The sequence below is a fragment of the Trichoderma atroviride genome, chromosome 3 (assembly GCF_020647795.1).
Source record: "Trichoderma atroviride chromosome 3, complete sequence".
NCBI classification, from domain to species: Eukaryota; Fungi; Ascomycota; class Sordariomycetes; order Hypocreales; family Hypocreaceae; genus Trichoderma; species Trichoderma atroviride.
Window position 1 is genome coordinate 1,402,417 of NC_089402.1, and position 17,695 is coordinate 1,420,111.

The following is a 17,695-nucleotide window of genomic DNA, read 5'->3' on the forward strand; positions in this document are numbered from 1 at the left end:
GCGACAGTAGCAGATTGCCATCTCTCGAGGAATCGATATAGAACGGTAAAGGATTCTTGGAATTCTCAATTTTATCTTCTTTATTTGTATATAGAGCCGGGGAATCATACCGACATGTTCGCCCTCGCACTCACCGCAGAGCTTTCGGGGTTTGTGCCATGAAATTTGCCCCGCCATCTCACAAAGCAAATCTCCGCTCACACGAAAAACAGCGTCACCAATTTGCGCCCTGACGATTCTGAGGAGAACCCGTTCTGGTACATGTTCAAGGTGCAGTGCACTTCTTGCAGAGAGACCCACGACAACTATGTCGGGGTAAACCGCTTCGTGAGTTTGCCTCTTTTCTCTCCTTGCATGAGTTCCAGGTAGCTCACAGTTTCTCAACCAGGAGCTCAACGAGATGAGTGGCAGCCGAGGGGAAGCCAATTTTGTCTGGAGATGCAAAAACTGCAAGGTACGCTTCCACAAGTTTTCTGGAGAAATTACTTGATATGCACTTACATGTTCAATTTTTTCACAGCGAGAATCATCTGCGTCGATCAAGGCTGCTCCAGCAGCCTATGAACAAGGCGAACCACCCAAGGCGCAGAAACTGATCGAGTTTGACTGCAGAGGCCTGGAATTTGTAGAGTTCAAGCCAGAGGTATGTCAAAGCTCCCATTTAGTTGAAGGAAGAAGAAGGAGAAGGAGAAGGAGAAATTCTGTTGGTTAACAATGCTACTCTTTTGAAGGGTGATTGGCTTGCCGACGGAATTGATTCCGGCACCAAGTTTACCGCAGTCGACTTGACAGATGGAGAATGGTTTGACTACGACGAAAAGGCAGGAGAGGAAGTAAGCATAAAGGAGCTGACATGGGAGATTAAGAGGGCATAACGTGTAAAAAATAATTAAAAGAAATAGAAGGCTTCATCTGTTGTCATGTCAAGCTGCCCTGGTACGCATCCATTACAGACACCCCACCAAAGTCATCCAGATACCCCTACCCCACCTGCCCATCACGGTTCCGACTTTGAAGCTTCAAAACATCTCTCGAACTCAACTCCGTCTACTGCACCGCGAGCATAGACTAAGACGCCATGGCATCCATCACCGCACACTCTCCGGCAATCAATTATCTCACAGATGCTGCACATGTGCTTCGGAATGCAGCTCCAGAAACGTCAGCGCATCTTCTGAGCCAGCGAGCAGCGCTTCTCTACGCTCACGACATGGCGCCTTCAGACCTTCAGCGACAGCTTGTCTGCGCTGCTTGCGGCCACATCATGATCCCGGGACAAGCAACAGAGCTGAAGCTAGAAACTCTTAGAACAAGGAGGCCAAAGGGAAGAAGAGCGCAATCTTCAGCTTTAGACAAGACGGCGAGGCCTGGCTCTGCGCGAGAGCGGTCGAAAGATTTCTCCTGCGGCTTCTGCGCCAGGGTCACCAGAATTTCTCTCCCAGCCCCTGAAGCTATTACGCGCCGCAAAGTCACCAAATCAAGGATACAAGACTCTACAACTAACAACGAGGTCCAAAAGCCAGCGACGGCAAATGCCAGCAGCAAGAAGCGCGCCAAGAATCGCAAGGCCGGGCTACAGGCTCTGCTATCCGGCCAACAGCAGCGCCAATCAAATCCGCTGTCGCTTGCAAGCTTTATGAAGAAATGAATGCACGAGCATCTTCCACGGCGTCTTTCTCACATACCCAACCAAACAATACAATAATACAACAGCGATTCTTTGGGGGGTTATCAGCTGCGCGACAGAGAAATTTGGAAGCAAATCGCACTTACTAGCGCTAAACGCTGCGACTGAGCGATGCGTCGGGAACGTTCTAGCGCCTCTGTCTGTATGACATAAACGCGCGCGACCGCTATCAAAATTGCCCCTCCAAAATTTTTAGATCCCCGCCGCCGTCCAGTCAACAGAACTAGGCATTTGCGACAACCTTTTTTTTTTTCTGTTCTTTGGTTTGTTATTATTTTCGTAACACCTTGATACCAAACATGGCTGCCGAAAGCGAGAAGCAGAATTTCTTTGAGCCCATTGGCAACAAGGCCCAGGGCCTATCATCAACCGCAAACGGCGACTCAACAGAGGAGGAGTTCAAGCCCGTGGACGAGATCGAGTCGCTGTGCATGAACTGCCACGAAAATGTAAGTCGTCTTGCCTTTCTTTTTTCCCAAGAGGTATCTTGTCTTGTCATAGAAGCTAACTCCGTCTTATGTAGGGCATAACAAGACTTCTCCTTACCGTCATCCCCTACTTCCGCGAGGTCGTCATCATGTCCTTTGCCTGCGAACACTGCGGCCTCCAGAACAATGAGATCCAGCCCGCCGGCACCATCCAGCCCAAGGGCACACACTACGAACTGCGCCTGACCGCGCTCGACGACTTCTCCCGCCAGGTCGTCAAGGCCGACACCGCGACCGTCAAGTTCATCGAGATCGACCTCGAGATCCCCGCCGGCCGCGGCCAGCTGACAAATGTCGAGGGCCTGCTCTCGGGCGTCGTCGACGACCTCGAGATGGGCCAGGAGGCGCGCAAAGAGCAGGCCCCCGAAATCTTCGACAAGGTCGCCGAGATCATCAACAAGGCAAAGGCCATGCTGGCGGGCGAGTCGTTCCCCTTCCGCGTCTACGTCGACGACCCCGCCGGCAACTCCTTCATCGCGCCCGACCTCAAGGACGGCGTCGGCAAGTGGGAGAAGCACGAATTCGCCCGGACGGCCGAGCAGAACCAGGCCCTCGGCCTTGGCGACACCGACGACACCGCCGACGCCACGCTCAACGACCCGGGCTACCAGCCGGGCACAACCGCCGACGGCGACATCATCCCCAACGAGGTGTACAGCTTCCCGGCCACCTGCCCCGGCTGCATGCACTCGTGCACGACGCACATGAAGATGGTCGACATCCCCCACTTCAAGCAAGTCGTCCTCATGTCCACCGTCTGCGACGCCTGCGGCTACCGCTCCAACGACGTCAAGACCGGCGGCGAGATCCCCGAGCACGGCGAGAAAATCACCCTCGAGGTCGACGGCGTCGTCGACCTCGCCCGCGACATCCTCAAGAGCGAGACCTGCGGCCTCGAGTGCCCCGAGCTCGAGCTGCACGTCAACCCAGGCACCCTCGGCGGCCGCTTCACCACCGTCGAGGGCCTCCTCACCCAGGTCCGCAACGACCTCCACAGCCAAATCTTCCAGGCCGGCGAGGGCGGCGACTCGCTGCGCGCCGACGAAAAGTCCCAGTGGGACAAGTTCTTTGCCAACCTCGACGACGCCATTGCCGGCACCAGGCGCTTCACCATCATCTTGACCGATCCTTTTGCCAGCAGCTACGTCCAGTCGCTAGTGGACCCGCCGGCGCCTGACCCCAAGATTAAGAGGGAAAAGTACACCAGAACGGATGAGGAGGAGGAGGAGCTGGGTCTGAAGGACATGAAGGTGGAAGGATATGAAGAGCCTGAAAAGGAAGAGGAAAAGGCTGAGGCTGAAACAGAGGCCAACTAAAAGAGAAATGAATAAATGGGAATTGAAAAAAAGGGACAAAAGAGGGATGAAAAGAGGGCATTTATGATGATGAGAATAAAGTAAAATGTTTACGGTATACAAGACACGGGACATATGGTTTTAGAAAAAAATAAATATGTTTTTCTTTTCTTTCATCTTTTAATTTTCTTAATTACAGACATCGTCCTACGTAGTAACAAAAATTCATTTATGAAGAAAAAAGAAACCAATCGTTATTGACATATCAGATTACTACCTAGCAGCGCACCCTCAACACTTGAGAATCTAGCCCACAGGTAACTCTATCGTGAGCTCTCTCTCTCTAATATCAGGCTCGTAGCTCCCGCCCCAAGTTCGCATATCATTACCCTCATACAGCTTTCAGAGCCGCAGGAAAAAAAAGTAAAAAGAAAAAAGACAGGGTATTCAGAGCAAAACAGAAAGACACAATTCCGCAACGAAAAACATGATTCTTAACAAGAAAAGGAAAAGGACAAAGGAAAGAAAGACATGCCCTGTAGAACGGAGGGAAGGGAGCTCAAAAGGAAAAAAGAAAAATCGAACAAAAATCCCGTTGCTGGGCATGACACCCCCATTCTCTGAAAAACGCCAAAGTAAATGCATGAGTGCCCGCGTTATCCCTCGCTGCTGCGTCTCTTTGTGCGTATATCTAGCTTGGCGGCACGTATATATTCGCTCCCCTTGACAAGGAAATGAAAACGAAGGGACAAGAGACAGAAAACATAACAAACAGTAAATGTAGAAAAGAAGAAAGAACGGGAAGTTTAAAAGAAAGAACAAGTGACAAAACTCAAAGAGAGTAAGAAATCAGGCTCTTCTCATCCAACACCTCTGCTTCGTCTATTTTCGACCTCACAGTTCGATTAGGTAAAGGCGTGCGATTCATAAAGTCCACCATTTTTGCAGCAAGATGGTCATTTCGCCTGAGGCGGTATTATGTCGCATTGTATCGCATTTGTCTTCGGAAGGCTTTTTGTCAGCGCGAGTCCCTGGTTATGTCATGCTGCATGCAGGGCCAAACTGCGGTATTTTTTTAAGTTGAGATTGATGGAAATCAAAAAAAGACGGCCATTTAGAAAAAGGAGGGCTTCGTAAGAACGCGATATTCTACGTAGTCTTCCCCATCAATATTAATGATGGTTCCTTGCGAGACAAGCTTGCCTATAAAGGGCCCATTCGTCTTGCGCTCATATTTGACACCGTCATACATCTTGGCATCTTCGGCACCAGCCTTTAGACGAAGGCTCTCTTGGCGAGCCCAGACTTTGTTCAAGCGCTGCATATCCTCAGACTCGTGGAATGGCGCTCTGCCGTTGGTCGCATCAGATGGCGCAGAGGCGACGACTGCGGCGGCGGCGGCAGCAGCAGCGTCGGCAACGAGAGCGGCAGCCCGTTCTCGATGCAGGGCATGTCGGTCAGCTCGGCCCTGAGCAGCCTCGACGCGCGCAATCTCTCGGCGGGCGAGCGCATTGGTACGCTCCATTCCATCGGAGCTGTGGACACGATTCATTGCGCGAGAGTCTGGGCGCGAAGGCTCCTGCTCGGCGTAGGGTCTCGATGTCTGGCGCATGTCGTTCTCGTTGAAGGACTGTCGAGGAGTGGCCCGGGATTCTCCGCGGCGCGACTGCCGAAGTTCAGGCTGAGCTCCACCAACGTCTGACCGGCCATTCGTTAGATCCGAGTCGTCAGCAGCTATAGGGTGGTATGGGGCAATGGCCTGGTGAATGTGTCTGTAGCCCGAGCCGGCGCGGGCCTGCGCTTCATGAACGGCTCGAATTTCGTTGTTGACTCGTTCTTCTGGCACTTCGCCCTGATCCAGTTGGTATTGGCGAACTCGGCAGTATTCTTTAATCTCAGATCGTTGAAGGGACTTCAAATGCGGCTCAAATTCGACCTCTTCATACTGGATCCACAATGCACCTGCACCAGTAGGAAAGTTGCCGTCAACAAATCGGCCGTCACGAGTTTCACGGACTACTTTTACTCTAAACATGTCATTCTGCCCCAAGATGCCGTAGACGGCGTGGCGGTCTCTTGGATCCTCTTCACTTGAGCCCTTCCAGAATCCCAGAAGGATGCGCGTGGGTCTAGTACCTGGAAGCGGGCCATGCAGTTTCGGGACATGGGGTGGCCGGGGTTGCAGCGCGGGCTGCGATGGCAGCAAGGGCGAACGCTCCGGCGGGCTATTGCTGCCACCGGGATTGATGGAAGCAAACCCACCACTCACGCGCCTCCTCTTGGACTCTGGCCGTCCGGGACTGGATGCTGAGTCGGGCAACTCCAGGCCATGAGCTATGGCAGGTTGAGTGGCTGGATTGTCGTATGCAGGGTTCTCCTTGACTCGGCGAATCGCCTGATTGACAGCCGCATGTTCAGCAGCCTCGCGTTCCTCCTCAGATTCGTCTTGAGAATCCGTTCGCAGCCTCACATACTCCTTAACTTGGAAGTGATCCAGGCCGACCAGATGCTTAGAAAAGACGACTCTTTCGAAAGTAACCCAGCTACCACCGGGCCCAGGGGGCATGGGATAGTCGTTGCTGACGGGCTCGTTGATGACGGTATACGGCTGAATTCGAGTACGCAATCGGTCGCGCACGTCTATAAAGCCAATGACAGCGTGGCGGCCTTCGGGGTTCGGAATTGGAGAGTCTCGCCAGTGGCCCAGTAAAACACCTCTGACGGTTCCCAGACTCTGCCGTGACGACTTGGGCTTGAAACTCTGGCCAGGCACTGAAGTCCTGGATCCGTCTGCGCCATTGGGGAGCTCCATCTTGCTCTCACTAAGATCGGTGAAGACTGAGTTTCTTTTGCGCTTGGGATAATGAGACACTACAGGCTCATGCTGAATGCCTATCATGGTCTCGTCCTCGTTGTCGGAGATGGTACGCTCATGCGAGATCTTTTGATCACCGTTAGTTGTGTCCTTGACGACAATGGAGGCTTTCGATTCGTGGGAACGCACTCCTGATGGCGAACGAACGTTGCTGTCCGGCTCACTAAGCTCACTTTCTGCTTCGTTGTCGTCAGGTGAATGCTTGATGTGGCCGTTGGAATGTCTAGAGTGGATGTCAGTTGGAGTTGAGGGAGTGGTTGCAGTCTCGTCGGTCAAAGCCGAAGAAATGGGGGACAATAAGACCATCTTTGCTCAAAACGAAGAGAAAAATTGAATACAAAAAGAGAGATTGAGGCTAAAGAAAATGATATAAACAAGTGAATCAAGGCTGAAGGAGGCCAAAGCGCCGGCTCTTGATGAAGAGAAAGCAACCCGGCCTTGAAGCTTAAAGCGACAGGCTAACTGGGAAAGTCCGGCGGACAAATTGATGACCTTCGGGCATGAATGAAGCAGGACGGATGGCCCAGGCAGCAGGATGGAATCTTGCAGCGGCACTAGCGCAATGTTCTTGTATTGCCAAGCTCAGGTGGAAACAAAAGAGGGAAAAAAAAGAAAGAGGAAGAAGGCGGTGATGCTCAAGCAGACAGACTGGAGACAAAAAAAAAAACATATCAAAACACTGTGCAGAATCTCGCCACCGCAAAACCGCTTCCAAACTGGTTTGACATGTTCAAAGACAACGGCAACTTCCCGATTTGAAGAGCACCCTGCGAAATGCCGTAACCAAATCCGACAGATGGATGCTGCACGTATAAACGCCCATTCCTATGGAAACACGTTGCACGCCAATGGCGTCTTGTCCAAGCCACTAGGCTCAGCCAAAGCTGGTGAGCGACAAATCCAGGTAGCTTCGATCGGCACGGTTCAGGGCGCAGCGGCGTGGGCCAATCAGTTCCCTGGCGGTTCGGCTCACCTTTGGAGAGGCTGCAAGGCTAAAGGCAACAGTAGCCGGTGGGCTGCGATCTGACCGATGACAAAACAAATTCCCAGGTAGGAAATTAGGGAAGTAATCAAGAACAAATCACGAGAGCGCGGCGTATGTGTGAGTTGCGCACGCAAACAGTGTGATTTCCGCTTGGTCGAGCTGCTGGACGCTTGTGTGCGCAGTTTGTGCAGTTTGTGCAGAGGAAAAGAAGAAGGGTGAGGGATAAGAAGCGAGAAAGAGCTGCAAGTTTGCTACTCACAGCGGTACCTCCCAAGCGCGAGACATGACGGGAGCACCAAGTACCACCAAAGTAGCAAAAACAGCACAACGAGGCCATCCGGCGGCCACTGGCAGGCCCCACTGCGAGCAGGAAACCCAATTGCGCCTCGGGTGTTTGCAGCCAGATTTGGGGGTTTTGGTGACTTGGTTTCTCTCGTTTTGAGTGCTTGTTGCGAGGCGGGAGTAGAGAAGAAGAGATGGAGAGCCGCTTGAAAGCAGTGCATCTAGCAGATATGATGTTGATGCCCCTGCAGAGGCGCGAGTCTGGATAGAATCCATAATAACGCAACCAAGACAGCAGCTTTGCTTTTTCTTTGCTTCTGCTTCTGCTTCTGCTTGCCGACGGCGTAAAGTGAAGGAAACAATAACACGTAGACAGTGGAAACCAAAGCAGTATCAAACCAGAAGAAGAGTGGATAAGGAGAGACAGAAGAGAAAGAAGGAGAAGAAGACTCAATGTACTCACTTTTGCGCAAGATCCATGACGAGCCCGTTGATTGTTGGCTCTCGCGGAGGCGTTGTAGACGCTGAGACGGCATTTCCAATAACCGGAGACTGGGACTGCGAATTGGGAACCGAGTGCGACTGATGCGACTGGGAGATGGAATGGGGGTGTGAAAGAGACCGAGGAGAATGAGAGCGAGACTGAATGGGCGGCAGCCGAGGCGTGGGGGAGAGAGACTGAAGATGGCCATGTGGCGCCACGGGATCCTCCACCGGCGGCAGAACTGTTTCCTTGTCGATGATGGGGTTCAACAGGGCGGCCGTGCTGAGGATCGAGTGGTGAGGCAGCTCTCGCTTCTCTGATAGCTGTCGAGGAGACTGCTGGGAGGCCAGGCCAGCCATGTTGGATTCCGTCGATGCGAGCGGCGGCGTCCGCGTAAGGGGATATTGCTCGACTGCCAGGCCGTCCATGATGCGATGTGGTGTGTGCTGTGAGGATCAAGAACGCAGGCTCAAGGGACGGACGAAACGAAATAGAAGTGACTATATAAAAGGAAAAAAAAGAGGGTTTTCTTCAAGCGGTACTACTAATAGAAATACCAGGGTGAAGGCTGACACCTTGTCCGATAGTTGAAAACGCCGATGGCAGGGAGTCAAATATTATAACCCAATGCAGACTTTCCCCGACGGGCAAAAGAAGAGCGTCTGGCACGGCGTGCTTTGCGGCAAAGAGACAAGACTGGCGATTCGGGGGCCTCTCGACAATGGGAATACACGTGATGGACGACGATGCCGTCGAAGCCCAGCTGTGCTACGGATGCGAGGAGGGAGAAGAGGAGGAGGAGGGAGGAAAAGAAGGACGTTTGAAATGGTATTATGAGGAACCAGAGCACTAATAGTGGCAGTGGCCAGCAGCTGTGGTAGCGGCAGTGGTGGCAGCAATTGGGGGGATCCTCTTTTTTTGGCGGCCGTGGGCTGAAGAGAGATTGTCGGGACCCGGAAAGCAACAAGACTCTGATCGGCTGCGAGTCTTGAGTCTAATCGGCCAGGCGACCAGGGGGGGGGGCGTGTGTGATGCGCGAGAGATTGAACAGGGAATCAGAGCCAAAAGGTGGGAGGGAAACCACAAAAATAAAATGGAAAACAAGGGCATGAATAATCAGCGTTTGCGCCCCAGAAAAAAGGATTGATGCGATGCGATGCGTGCGCCATGCCGCATGTCCACTATAAGAGACGAGAGCCAAGAGCGAGTTGTTGTTGGTACATGTACAGTAGTGCCGTTGCTCTTTTGTTATGTCTCTCGTCTTTGAATTACGAAATCCTCTTTCGGGGACAGTTGCCGGATTCTGAAAATGACTCGATGGGCATGTTCCCACCGTTGGGAGAGGATATGATGACTGAACTACTTGGATACATGTACATGTCCATGATTTCGCTCCCCCCCGCGCCGTGTTCAGCAGTGATAATCTTTAGTTCCAAACAGCACATGCACAAACCCAGTCTCAACAAGGGCAAAAACATAAGAGCAGCAGCAACAAAAGGGAGGAGATTGGCTGGGTTGACACAAGGGAAAGTTGACGTGATGCAACAGCACAAGAACACAGGGCAAAAGAGAACCAAAGAGGGAGGGGGGGTGTAGGTGCAAAAAATAGGTTGAAGCTGTCTGTTCTGTCTGTCCAGGGAGGGGTGTGCGCGAAGAGAAGAGCGAGCCAAGTTGATGTGGTCATCAAGTGAAGCCCAGACACGGTCTTGGTTCGTCTCTCAAGGGATGGTGCAAGCAGCGTGCGGCGTGTACAGTAATAACCGGTATATGGGCTCGACTCGCGGAACTCAAAAGTCTCTGAGACAGAAGCGGGAGGCCTACTTGTAGGCTTGTTCAGAGACGATGCTTCTACTTGTTGCCGTATTTGTACAGCGCACAACGATAGTAGCGCCTGCAAACTAGACTCAGGCGGCCGTTTGTTCACTGATTGATTCCTCGATCCGCGCAGCTAGGGACCGACTCCATGCACTGGAGGATGCATGCAGTTTAGCATCAGAAGGAATCGCCATGGCAAACACATGCACGCGCAGGGGACGGCGGCATCCTCCAAGAGACGTGTGCTTGTACTTTTGCTTGTACTTGTTGCTTGTGCTTGGGCTTGGGCTTGGAGTGGTTTGCAACAGGCACCAATCGCCGCCAAGGGCGCACTTGTGCTCGCAGGTATCAAGGCTCGAGCTATTACTCATACAAATCACCGCTTGAAGACATATTGCCGCAAACTCACTGGCCAGCGCTGCTCTTGGGCGTGCTGCTAGGTTCCATGGCAGGTATGGGGGCTGATTGGCCTGGCAGCTGTTGTTGGCAACTTGAACAGGCGTCGCACCCATCCATTGGCCTGCGCCTCTCAGAAACAGAAAAAGAGGAGCCTGCGCAGCAATGTCTGGATACAACACACAACACGTATATATTTGGCGCTCCTTACATAAGGCGAGGCGGCGTTGGCGGCGTTGGCGCGCAAACGTACCCGCACCGGGCTAGGAGATAACGGTGGCTCAGGAGAAGAGAATTGGACTTTTACAGGTACATACACGGTGCGCCTTGTTACGACAGCAAAAGACGAGTTTCGGTTCAACTTGCTTTGAATTCCATCGCATGGGGCTTTCCCCAGGTGCGATTCCGGGCTGGAATTGTCGATCCTGGCGCCCTGCCAGCTATTTGATGCTAGCCGCTGACCATTTTTCCATCCTATTCGCAACCAACCGTAGGTGGTAGTTGCGAGGCCAGGTGCTGCAAGTTGGCAACAGGATTAATATACACAGCCGGAGGAATTATATCTCACAGCCCAATTCTTCCGTGTGCGAGACCCGGATCGCCCAGCGGATGCTGCGGCTGCCGCAGGTGCCGCAAACAATATGACAAAGTTGCGAGCTACATGTGCCGATGCGCTACTTGAGCAATAAATAGAGCCATCGTGCACGCCGAGGGGCCCCAACGCAAGCGTTTTGTCGCCTGTGCTGTGTGTCTCTATAGCTCGTCTGTATGGCGCATTTAGAATTGGCCGTTGTTTTTTTTGGCGTGGAGCAGGTCTTTACTACTTGGGTATCCTTTTTCTATACTGCCGAACTCCGGTCCCAGTCCCAGGCGCAACAGCGGGCGCACCAGAGAGAGAAAATCGTCTGATTTGGGAACACGCAAAAATAGTTAGTGGTAGGTATTTATTCCGGGAAGCAAAAGAGATTCCGAGACCATTCCGGGGGTCAGAAACGCACCGTACGGTACCTGTACCCAGGCATTTACTTACCCTTACGGCTATACGATGATGCTACCTCCATGCAGTACTACTACTAAGCGGGCAAAGGGGATCTCCGAAAAGGCCTTTCCAGAGAGAGACAACGGGCAAATATTCGGGGGGCCCTATGCCCAAGCACAGACGAGATAGGCAGATAGGGGTGCAGGTACTTTGTTAGGAAGTTGTAGGATCATCGAATCAAGTCAACCAGCCAAAAAGTTGCCAGCCATGTAATACAATCAATACCTTACGGGTGGCCCACAAGAAACTGGCGCATAACTCTGCGGTTTCACAATGCTAGCAGCGAACGAATTAGACAAAGGGAATAAAGAAGAAGAAGAAGAAACAAACAAGTCATTAATGAGAAACAGCATAGTGCGAGTAGTAGCACATGGTTTCTCTTTGACTTTTTTGTTCTCCTTTCTTTTTCTTTTTCTTTTTTCTCGCCTTTCAGCTTTGCTGCCTTTCTTTCTTTCTTCCTCCCTCCCTTTTTGTTGGAATGAGGCCCTTGGCTCGGGAACGTGATCTCCACTGGGAAACTACTAATTGCGCCAGCAGCTGGAGCCAGGGGGGGAGGGGTGTGTGTGATTTTCAAAGTCCAGTGGCTAAGTGTCTAGTTTAGTACACACAGCGAGCGAGAACCGTCCTAGAATGAGTGTTGACTTGCGGGCATTTGCGGGAATAACTTGCCTACTAAAATGGCGAAGAGAAACAACCACAGTTTGGCCCTTTTAAGCTTTACTATCGCTCACAAGATTTCCTCAGTGTTCGAAACGCTAATTGACTCAAGCCGTTGCTGTTTTTTTGTTTTTTTTTTTCCGTTTGCTTGTTTCTTTTTTTCTTTTCTATTTTTAAAATCTTGGCTTACTTTGCCTTGTGAAATTGTTGTTCCCCCCCCAGGAGGAGGAAAAAAGGAAGGAAAACCCGCAGTTCGGCTAAGCCTAGACTACTACTAAACCAATACGACACATTGATTGCCCGTTTGTGAGACGCAATGAATACTACATTCAATACTACTGCTAGCCCTCCAAGTCCGAACCAACAACCGGCCCTGTTTCTTGTTTCTCCGCGCAATCAAATCCCTTTTAGCTAAAACCTCCTCCGTGCCAAGTGTAAAAAAAAAAAAAAAGCCCTTTTCTTTGTCTCTCATTGGTTACATCGGCTATTTCCATTGGCTGCCGTTCCCTTTTTTTTACCTTCCCACACTCTCCTAGCAAAACGATAAAACGACGCCAACGCAGACCAATAACCGAATACGTACAAAAAAAAGAAAAGGAAAGAGAGAGAAAGACATGTGAACCCCAGGTTTGCATAACTTTTTTCTTTTTTCCTGTTCTCTTGTCTCTCTTGTATCTTTTAATTTCTATTCCCCCCCCCCCCCCCCCCTTTCGCAATACAACCCGCATGCAGCTCTAGTTGTGACTTGTTAGTTGGTCTCACTTTTTCTGTGTCTTCCTTTTTTTTTTTTTTTTTTTAATTTTCTCTTCCCGTCTTTAGGATTGAGGATTCGATCCTCCTTGGCCGTCTGCCCACTTTATCGTCATGATCCATCATAGTCACGGAACCAACACAAAATGCACACATACATACATACAGTGGATAACCTCAGCAAAGTAGCAATACCAGCACAAAGACAGCCGTTTGATCACTTCGGTCGATTCCAAATAGGCCCGTCCAATCCCGTGGCCACTAGCACATGCTGCTGCGCTGACGCAATAGGCCGACGCCCCCAATCAACGACCGTTTTCCCTCTTCCGTCCCCCAAGGCTGCCTTGTCAAGCTTGTGAAGGAGCCGTCTAATGCATCGCGGGTGCTGCTAGCATGTATCAAGTCTAACCCCAGCCCGTTCCAAGCACAGCTGGCGACTAGCCCTTGCGTTCGGACCAACAGTAATAACTCGCCCATCTGCAATTGTGATTTGTGATGGGCATTCCTGCTGCTTTCCTACTCCATGGCTTTGAGACGACTGAGCTGAGTTCAAAAAGAGCTATTGATTGCAAGTACTATCGCACATGAGCACTAATATAATGCTGCTGCTAATGCCTTTAGTACGCGTACCCTACCGCCGTCAGCCAGGGTTCTTCCCATGCATCAGCCCGTCCATGCTTATTTTCACTCGATTTGCCCTCCCAAAGAAGAAACTGCCCTGAGGGTGCCGAGGCAGCGAACGCACCCAAACAAGGGAAAAACCAGAGCCCGCAATGGCCCTGGCTGTCTTTTGTTTCCTCTTTCAATTCCATCCCACATTCAACCCGGGGCTTGCAGTGCCAGTACTAGGATGGATCTGGTGATGCTTTTAAAGCAGCAGCGGGTAGTCGGCAAGGCTATGGCTGGCACATGTAGAAAGTATTTCCGAATGACCAGGGTACATATGTGCACTTTTGGACAGTAAACTTGCGGGAGACATTCCGTAATGGACCCCGTTCCAACAAGAGAGCCGCCGTAAGATTTCCGAGTTCCAGGTAGCCTTTTTTTTACCTTTTTGGCCCGGCGGCTGCTAGTGGCAACCTAATTACGGAGACCGGACATGCTTGTCGTGGCTACTTTTTGAACTCGACTTTGTCGTCAAACTGGGCTTTGCTCCATTCACCGGCCACCTTGGGATTGGCAGCAGGGATTTTTTTTTTTTTTTCTGGTCGTGGCTGAATAGGAAACTGGAACACCGGGTAGATGGTTCCCGGCTGTGAAGTGCTACTCTTACTTAACCTTGTTCAAAAGGACGGGGGGTTTCCATACCGCCTCCCGGGTATTCGTGGATTACCTGTCCGTGGGGCGTTTGCCATATTCAGATACTTGTATGTCATTGAATACGATGTCTCGCTAGGGTTTCCTCATATGTACATGGCATATCTTTTGAAATCACTATTCCGAGTAGGCAATAGCACGGCATCGTAAACGCCGGTTCGTCACTCAAGCCCTAGTACATATCTTAGCTACCTGCCTGGTCAACTGGTCAAATAGAAACCAGAAGGAGTTCAGGAAGCTATTGAATTACCGGTTGGCCTTAGTATAGCTGACAGTGGGCTAATTACTGCTGCTTTTGCTGGGATAGAGTCATGGTAGTTGTATTTTTCATTGCTTGTAAGATATCAGTCAGCGTCTAGGCCTATTTTTACTATTCATACATATGAAAGTGGGCGATCCGCAACTCGTGCATCTCCTGACTCAGTTCATTATAATTCTTGCAAGGTGTTGCTTCTTACTCAAGCCATGATTGAAAAATGTCGCAAATAGTGTGATGATGCGAACATTTTCTCCTTGTTACAAAAACGCTCTTTTCATTATACCAGCTGTGGTAAATGATGTTGAACATCGCCATCCATTAGTGGCTCAACCCTTGAAATCAGTATAAATTAGCCCAAGATAATAAACAAGTGGGTGATTAAAGAGCTGACGGGGGGCTAGGCTTAAACAGAGTAATTAACCTGGGCAAATAAATGCCCAAAGCATACTAGCACCGCGAATACACGAGCAATTCCCAACGTTCTTTACTAACCCAGCGCTAAATCATTGCTGCTAGCACTGCGACTATGAATTCCAAGGACCCTAAAACCAACAAAGCATTTTCCGCATTCGTTGTCTGCTATAATGGGTAGTAAGTAGAAACCGTCTGATTAACAATCATGACACGATTGCCCTTTTTCAACTCTTGACGTATACACAAACGCGAAATAGGCCCAAACGGGTGAGCAGGAACTGGAAACGAGCTAGCCGAGGGCCCACAGTTAGTTTCGGGTCGATCATTCAAGATTCATTCGCCAGTTTACGAATCAGCATACGAGAGGGGGGCGTAAAGAGCAAGTGTTGGCCTCCCGCAGCACCGAATAATTCCATTCCATTTGGTTGCTTGTTCGACTTGCGACTCTGCCTTGCTCTCCTTTTTTCCCGAACGAATCAGCAGCCATCCCGGTCAGAGTCGGGAATTTGCATCGGTTATCTCGCTTTCTCCATTGGGACTCTACAGCCCGTATGCCCCGGCCTGCGTTGCGGCATAACTGCGGCAAGTGAACGGTATGCTACACAGTACCTAGTCAATAATATAGCCTCGCTCCGTAAATCCTCATTTCGCACACTTAGTAATAATACAGTCATGGAATACTAAGTAGACTAATACGTGCTGATTCAGTGATTCCATTGCACATGTGACGGGCGTTTCCCCTTCTAGCTCTTTCCCCGCTTTTCTCAAACTGACAACTATTTGCGAGAGAGAGACTTTGAGCAAAACAACCTTGAGAGATATTGAGCCAAGCGAGGCCCAAGCCAATGATACATCGAGCATCTAAAGTAGTAGTACCTAGTAGTAGCGGGTGGCGTCCAGCAACTGACTCTAGCTTAATAGGCCAAGTGACTGTGCTGTTAGTCCTGGCAGTATTGATCATTTGTAGCGCAATCTTGTGGATGTATGTATACACACAAAAAAAAAGTGTGCCACAACCAATTGTCAAAACAACTCATGTTGCGTTGGAACTTTTTTTCCTTTTGCCATAACTCGCATGCAGCCAAGTGGTTAGCCGGCCAGCTGGTGTTGCCTGAATGGCTGATCAACAAACACCACCTCCCGCAGCCAGCCACTCGGACAAACACGGTTTATGCGAGTACACGCCGGATGCATTCATCCGTTAGAAGGGGCGAGATGATGAATAACAAAACAAAACTAAACAAGGGAGCGTGTCGCATCTAAGGATTGGCTTGAGCGGTTTAAACACAAGACGGCCCGGATTCTGTTCTTTTGTTGACAGGATTCTACAATCCCTCGAGGCAGAACGCATGTATTGTGAAATTTGTCGTTGATACTCGGAAAAAAGGAGGGGATGATACTTTTTCCCTTGTGGATTAGCTGTTGACGACATAAACTTTCTTCAACTCTCTCTCTCTTTCGTGAGCTTATCTAGCCTGAAGTCTAAAAAGCTAGGTACAACAAGGAGCAGCAGGAAGAGGAAATATGATAGCCTTCTCTTCTAATCGTTTATGTAGAAAAAAAAAAAACCACTGCCTGTTTACGGCAAAGCAGCCGAATGGATTTGCCTGATCGCAAAAAGAATGCCCAACCTAACAACACACTGTACAGGGGGAAAAAAAAGGATATTTCCGCGTTGTTACTTGATAAATCCGTTGCCAAAAAAGTCGCAATCGGGCATATTCCATATCGGGCACAACAATGTACTCGTGTAACTTTTAGGAAGATCAAGGCGTTTGAGACCCGCCATGGCCTCTTTCTCACTCTCCTTCTTTTCATTTGCATGTGCATGTCCCACCCCCCTCTTACCTATTTCTCAGTACATTATACATGACATGCGAGATGGTATATAATACCGTCCCAGCAATTCTGTTTATTGGGAGAAGCTTTATTTCACTACGGATTAATGATTACTGAATCAAGCAAAAATGCCTGCACTTTCTTCTTTTGTCCGCCATAATACACCAGCTGGTACTAGAAACCCACACTAATCACCAAAGGTCATATATCGCTTAAACGGATCTACCACAAACAAAGCAACAAGCGCCCTATTTTAAAACGGAGTGGCATTGTCTTTTTTTTTTGCAAATTCCGAAAAGAGAAAGCGCTGCGCTTGTACATACATACAGGTAATCGAGCCCGTCTAGTAGGTTAGTTTTCAATTCAGTGCGTGCAGGGCCGCCAATCTGACAAAGGGTGGATCATCCATTCTCAGCCCACTTCTCTCCGTGTTTATTCCTCTCACGCCCCCCCTTTTTTTCCCTTTGCCTCTCTTTAAGTCTAACTAGGTACATATACGCACTTTCACAAGGGAGGGGGTGGGTATATACGTCTGGACTTGATTATTGGCTTCGTTGCTTTGATATACAAGAACACAAACTACTGAGCGCTATTTACCTAGGTAGGTATCGTGACTATAGTAGGTTATTGGTACGGTAGACGGAGCATTTATCCAACTATTGTTAGTATTAGTTATTGTTCCTTCTTCGTGTCTGCCCATTCTGTTTTGTCCTTAGATTCCGTGCGTATTCATGTGCAAAAAAGTAGGGACCTATTTCCAAATTTGGACAGTTGCAGGGGTCCAAACAACGGATCTTCAAGCGTTTTTTCGTCATGCGTCATGCGTCGTGTCAGAGCGAGAGCGAGCACCCAAAGTATTACACGGAAGAATAGTGTCAAAAGTTCGCGAGAACAAGTCATGATGGCACCCGCTCACCCATTCATCGGGCCATCTCCGTGCCTTGTAAACCCACCGGCGGCCAAAAAAACTGCGGGCGAAATATCACGTCAGAAGACCAGGGCAAACTTGTATACTATCCAACGCCCATATATAGGTACCTGCATGCAAGGTTATGTAAAGTAGGCCCAAGAAGAAGCTACCCATGTACGAGTTGTCGTCCTGGCTGGATGGAA

General features: G+C 50.1%; 4 protein-coding genes across 4 annotated transcripts; 3 read left to right on the plus strand and 1 right to left on the minus strand.

Annotated features, from left to right (window-relative positions):
- The first annotated feature begins 2 nt into the window (after nucleotides 1–2).
- TrAtP1_005681 (uncharacterized protein) lies at nucleotides 3–955 on the plus strand. The gene is made up of 5 exons (XM_014089138.2): nucleotides 3–149; nucleotides 213–327; nucleotides 389–454; nucleotides 521–643; nucleotides 732–955. Exons 1-5 carry the CDS (start codon nucleotides 115–117, stop codon nucleotides 873–875), a joined length of 483 nt encoding a protein of 160 aa, XP_013944613.1. The 5' UTR covers nucleotides 3–114; the 3' UTR covers nucleotides 876–955.
- Nucleotides 956–1,894, plus strand: TrAtP1_005682 (uncharacterized protein). Its single transcript, XM_014088921.2, has one exon. The coding sequence runs from the start codon at nucleotides 1,079–1,081 to the stop codon at nucleotides 1,646–1,648; it is 570 nt and encodes a 189-aa protein (XP_013944396.1). The 5' UTR covers nucleotides 956–1,078; the 3' UTR covers nucleotides 1,649–1,894.
- Nucleotides 1,895–3,678, plus strand: TrAtP1_005683 (uncharacterized protein). The gene is made up of 2 exons (XM_014089137.2): nucleotides 1,895–2,136; nucleotides 2,211–3,678. The coding sequence occupies exons 1-2, from the start codon at nucleotides 1,987–1,989 to the stop codon at nucleotides 3,489–3,491; spliced, it is 1,431 nt and encodes a 476-aa protein (XP_013944612.1). The 5' UTR covers nucleotides 1,895–1,986; the 3' UTR covers nucleotides 3,492–3,678.
- A 23-nt stretch (nucleotides 3,679–3,701) lies between these two features.
- Nucleotides 3,702–8,959, minus strand: TrAtP1_005684 (uncharacterized protein). Its single transcript, XM_066112816.1, has 3 exons — nucleotides 8,076–8,959; nucleotides 6,475–6,568; nucleotides 3,702–6,411 (listed from the first exon to the last, which is right to left on the minus strand). The coding sequence occupies exons 1-3, from the start codon at nucleotides 8,522–8,524 to the stop codon at nucleotides 4,585–4,587; spliced, it is 2,370 nt and encodes a 789-aa protein (XP_065968902.1). The 5' UTR covers nucleotides 8,525–8,959; the 3' UTR covers nucleotides 3,702–4,584.
- Nucleotides 8,960–17,695: the final 8,736 nt, after the last annotated feature.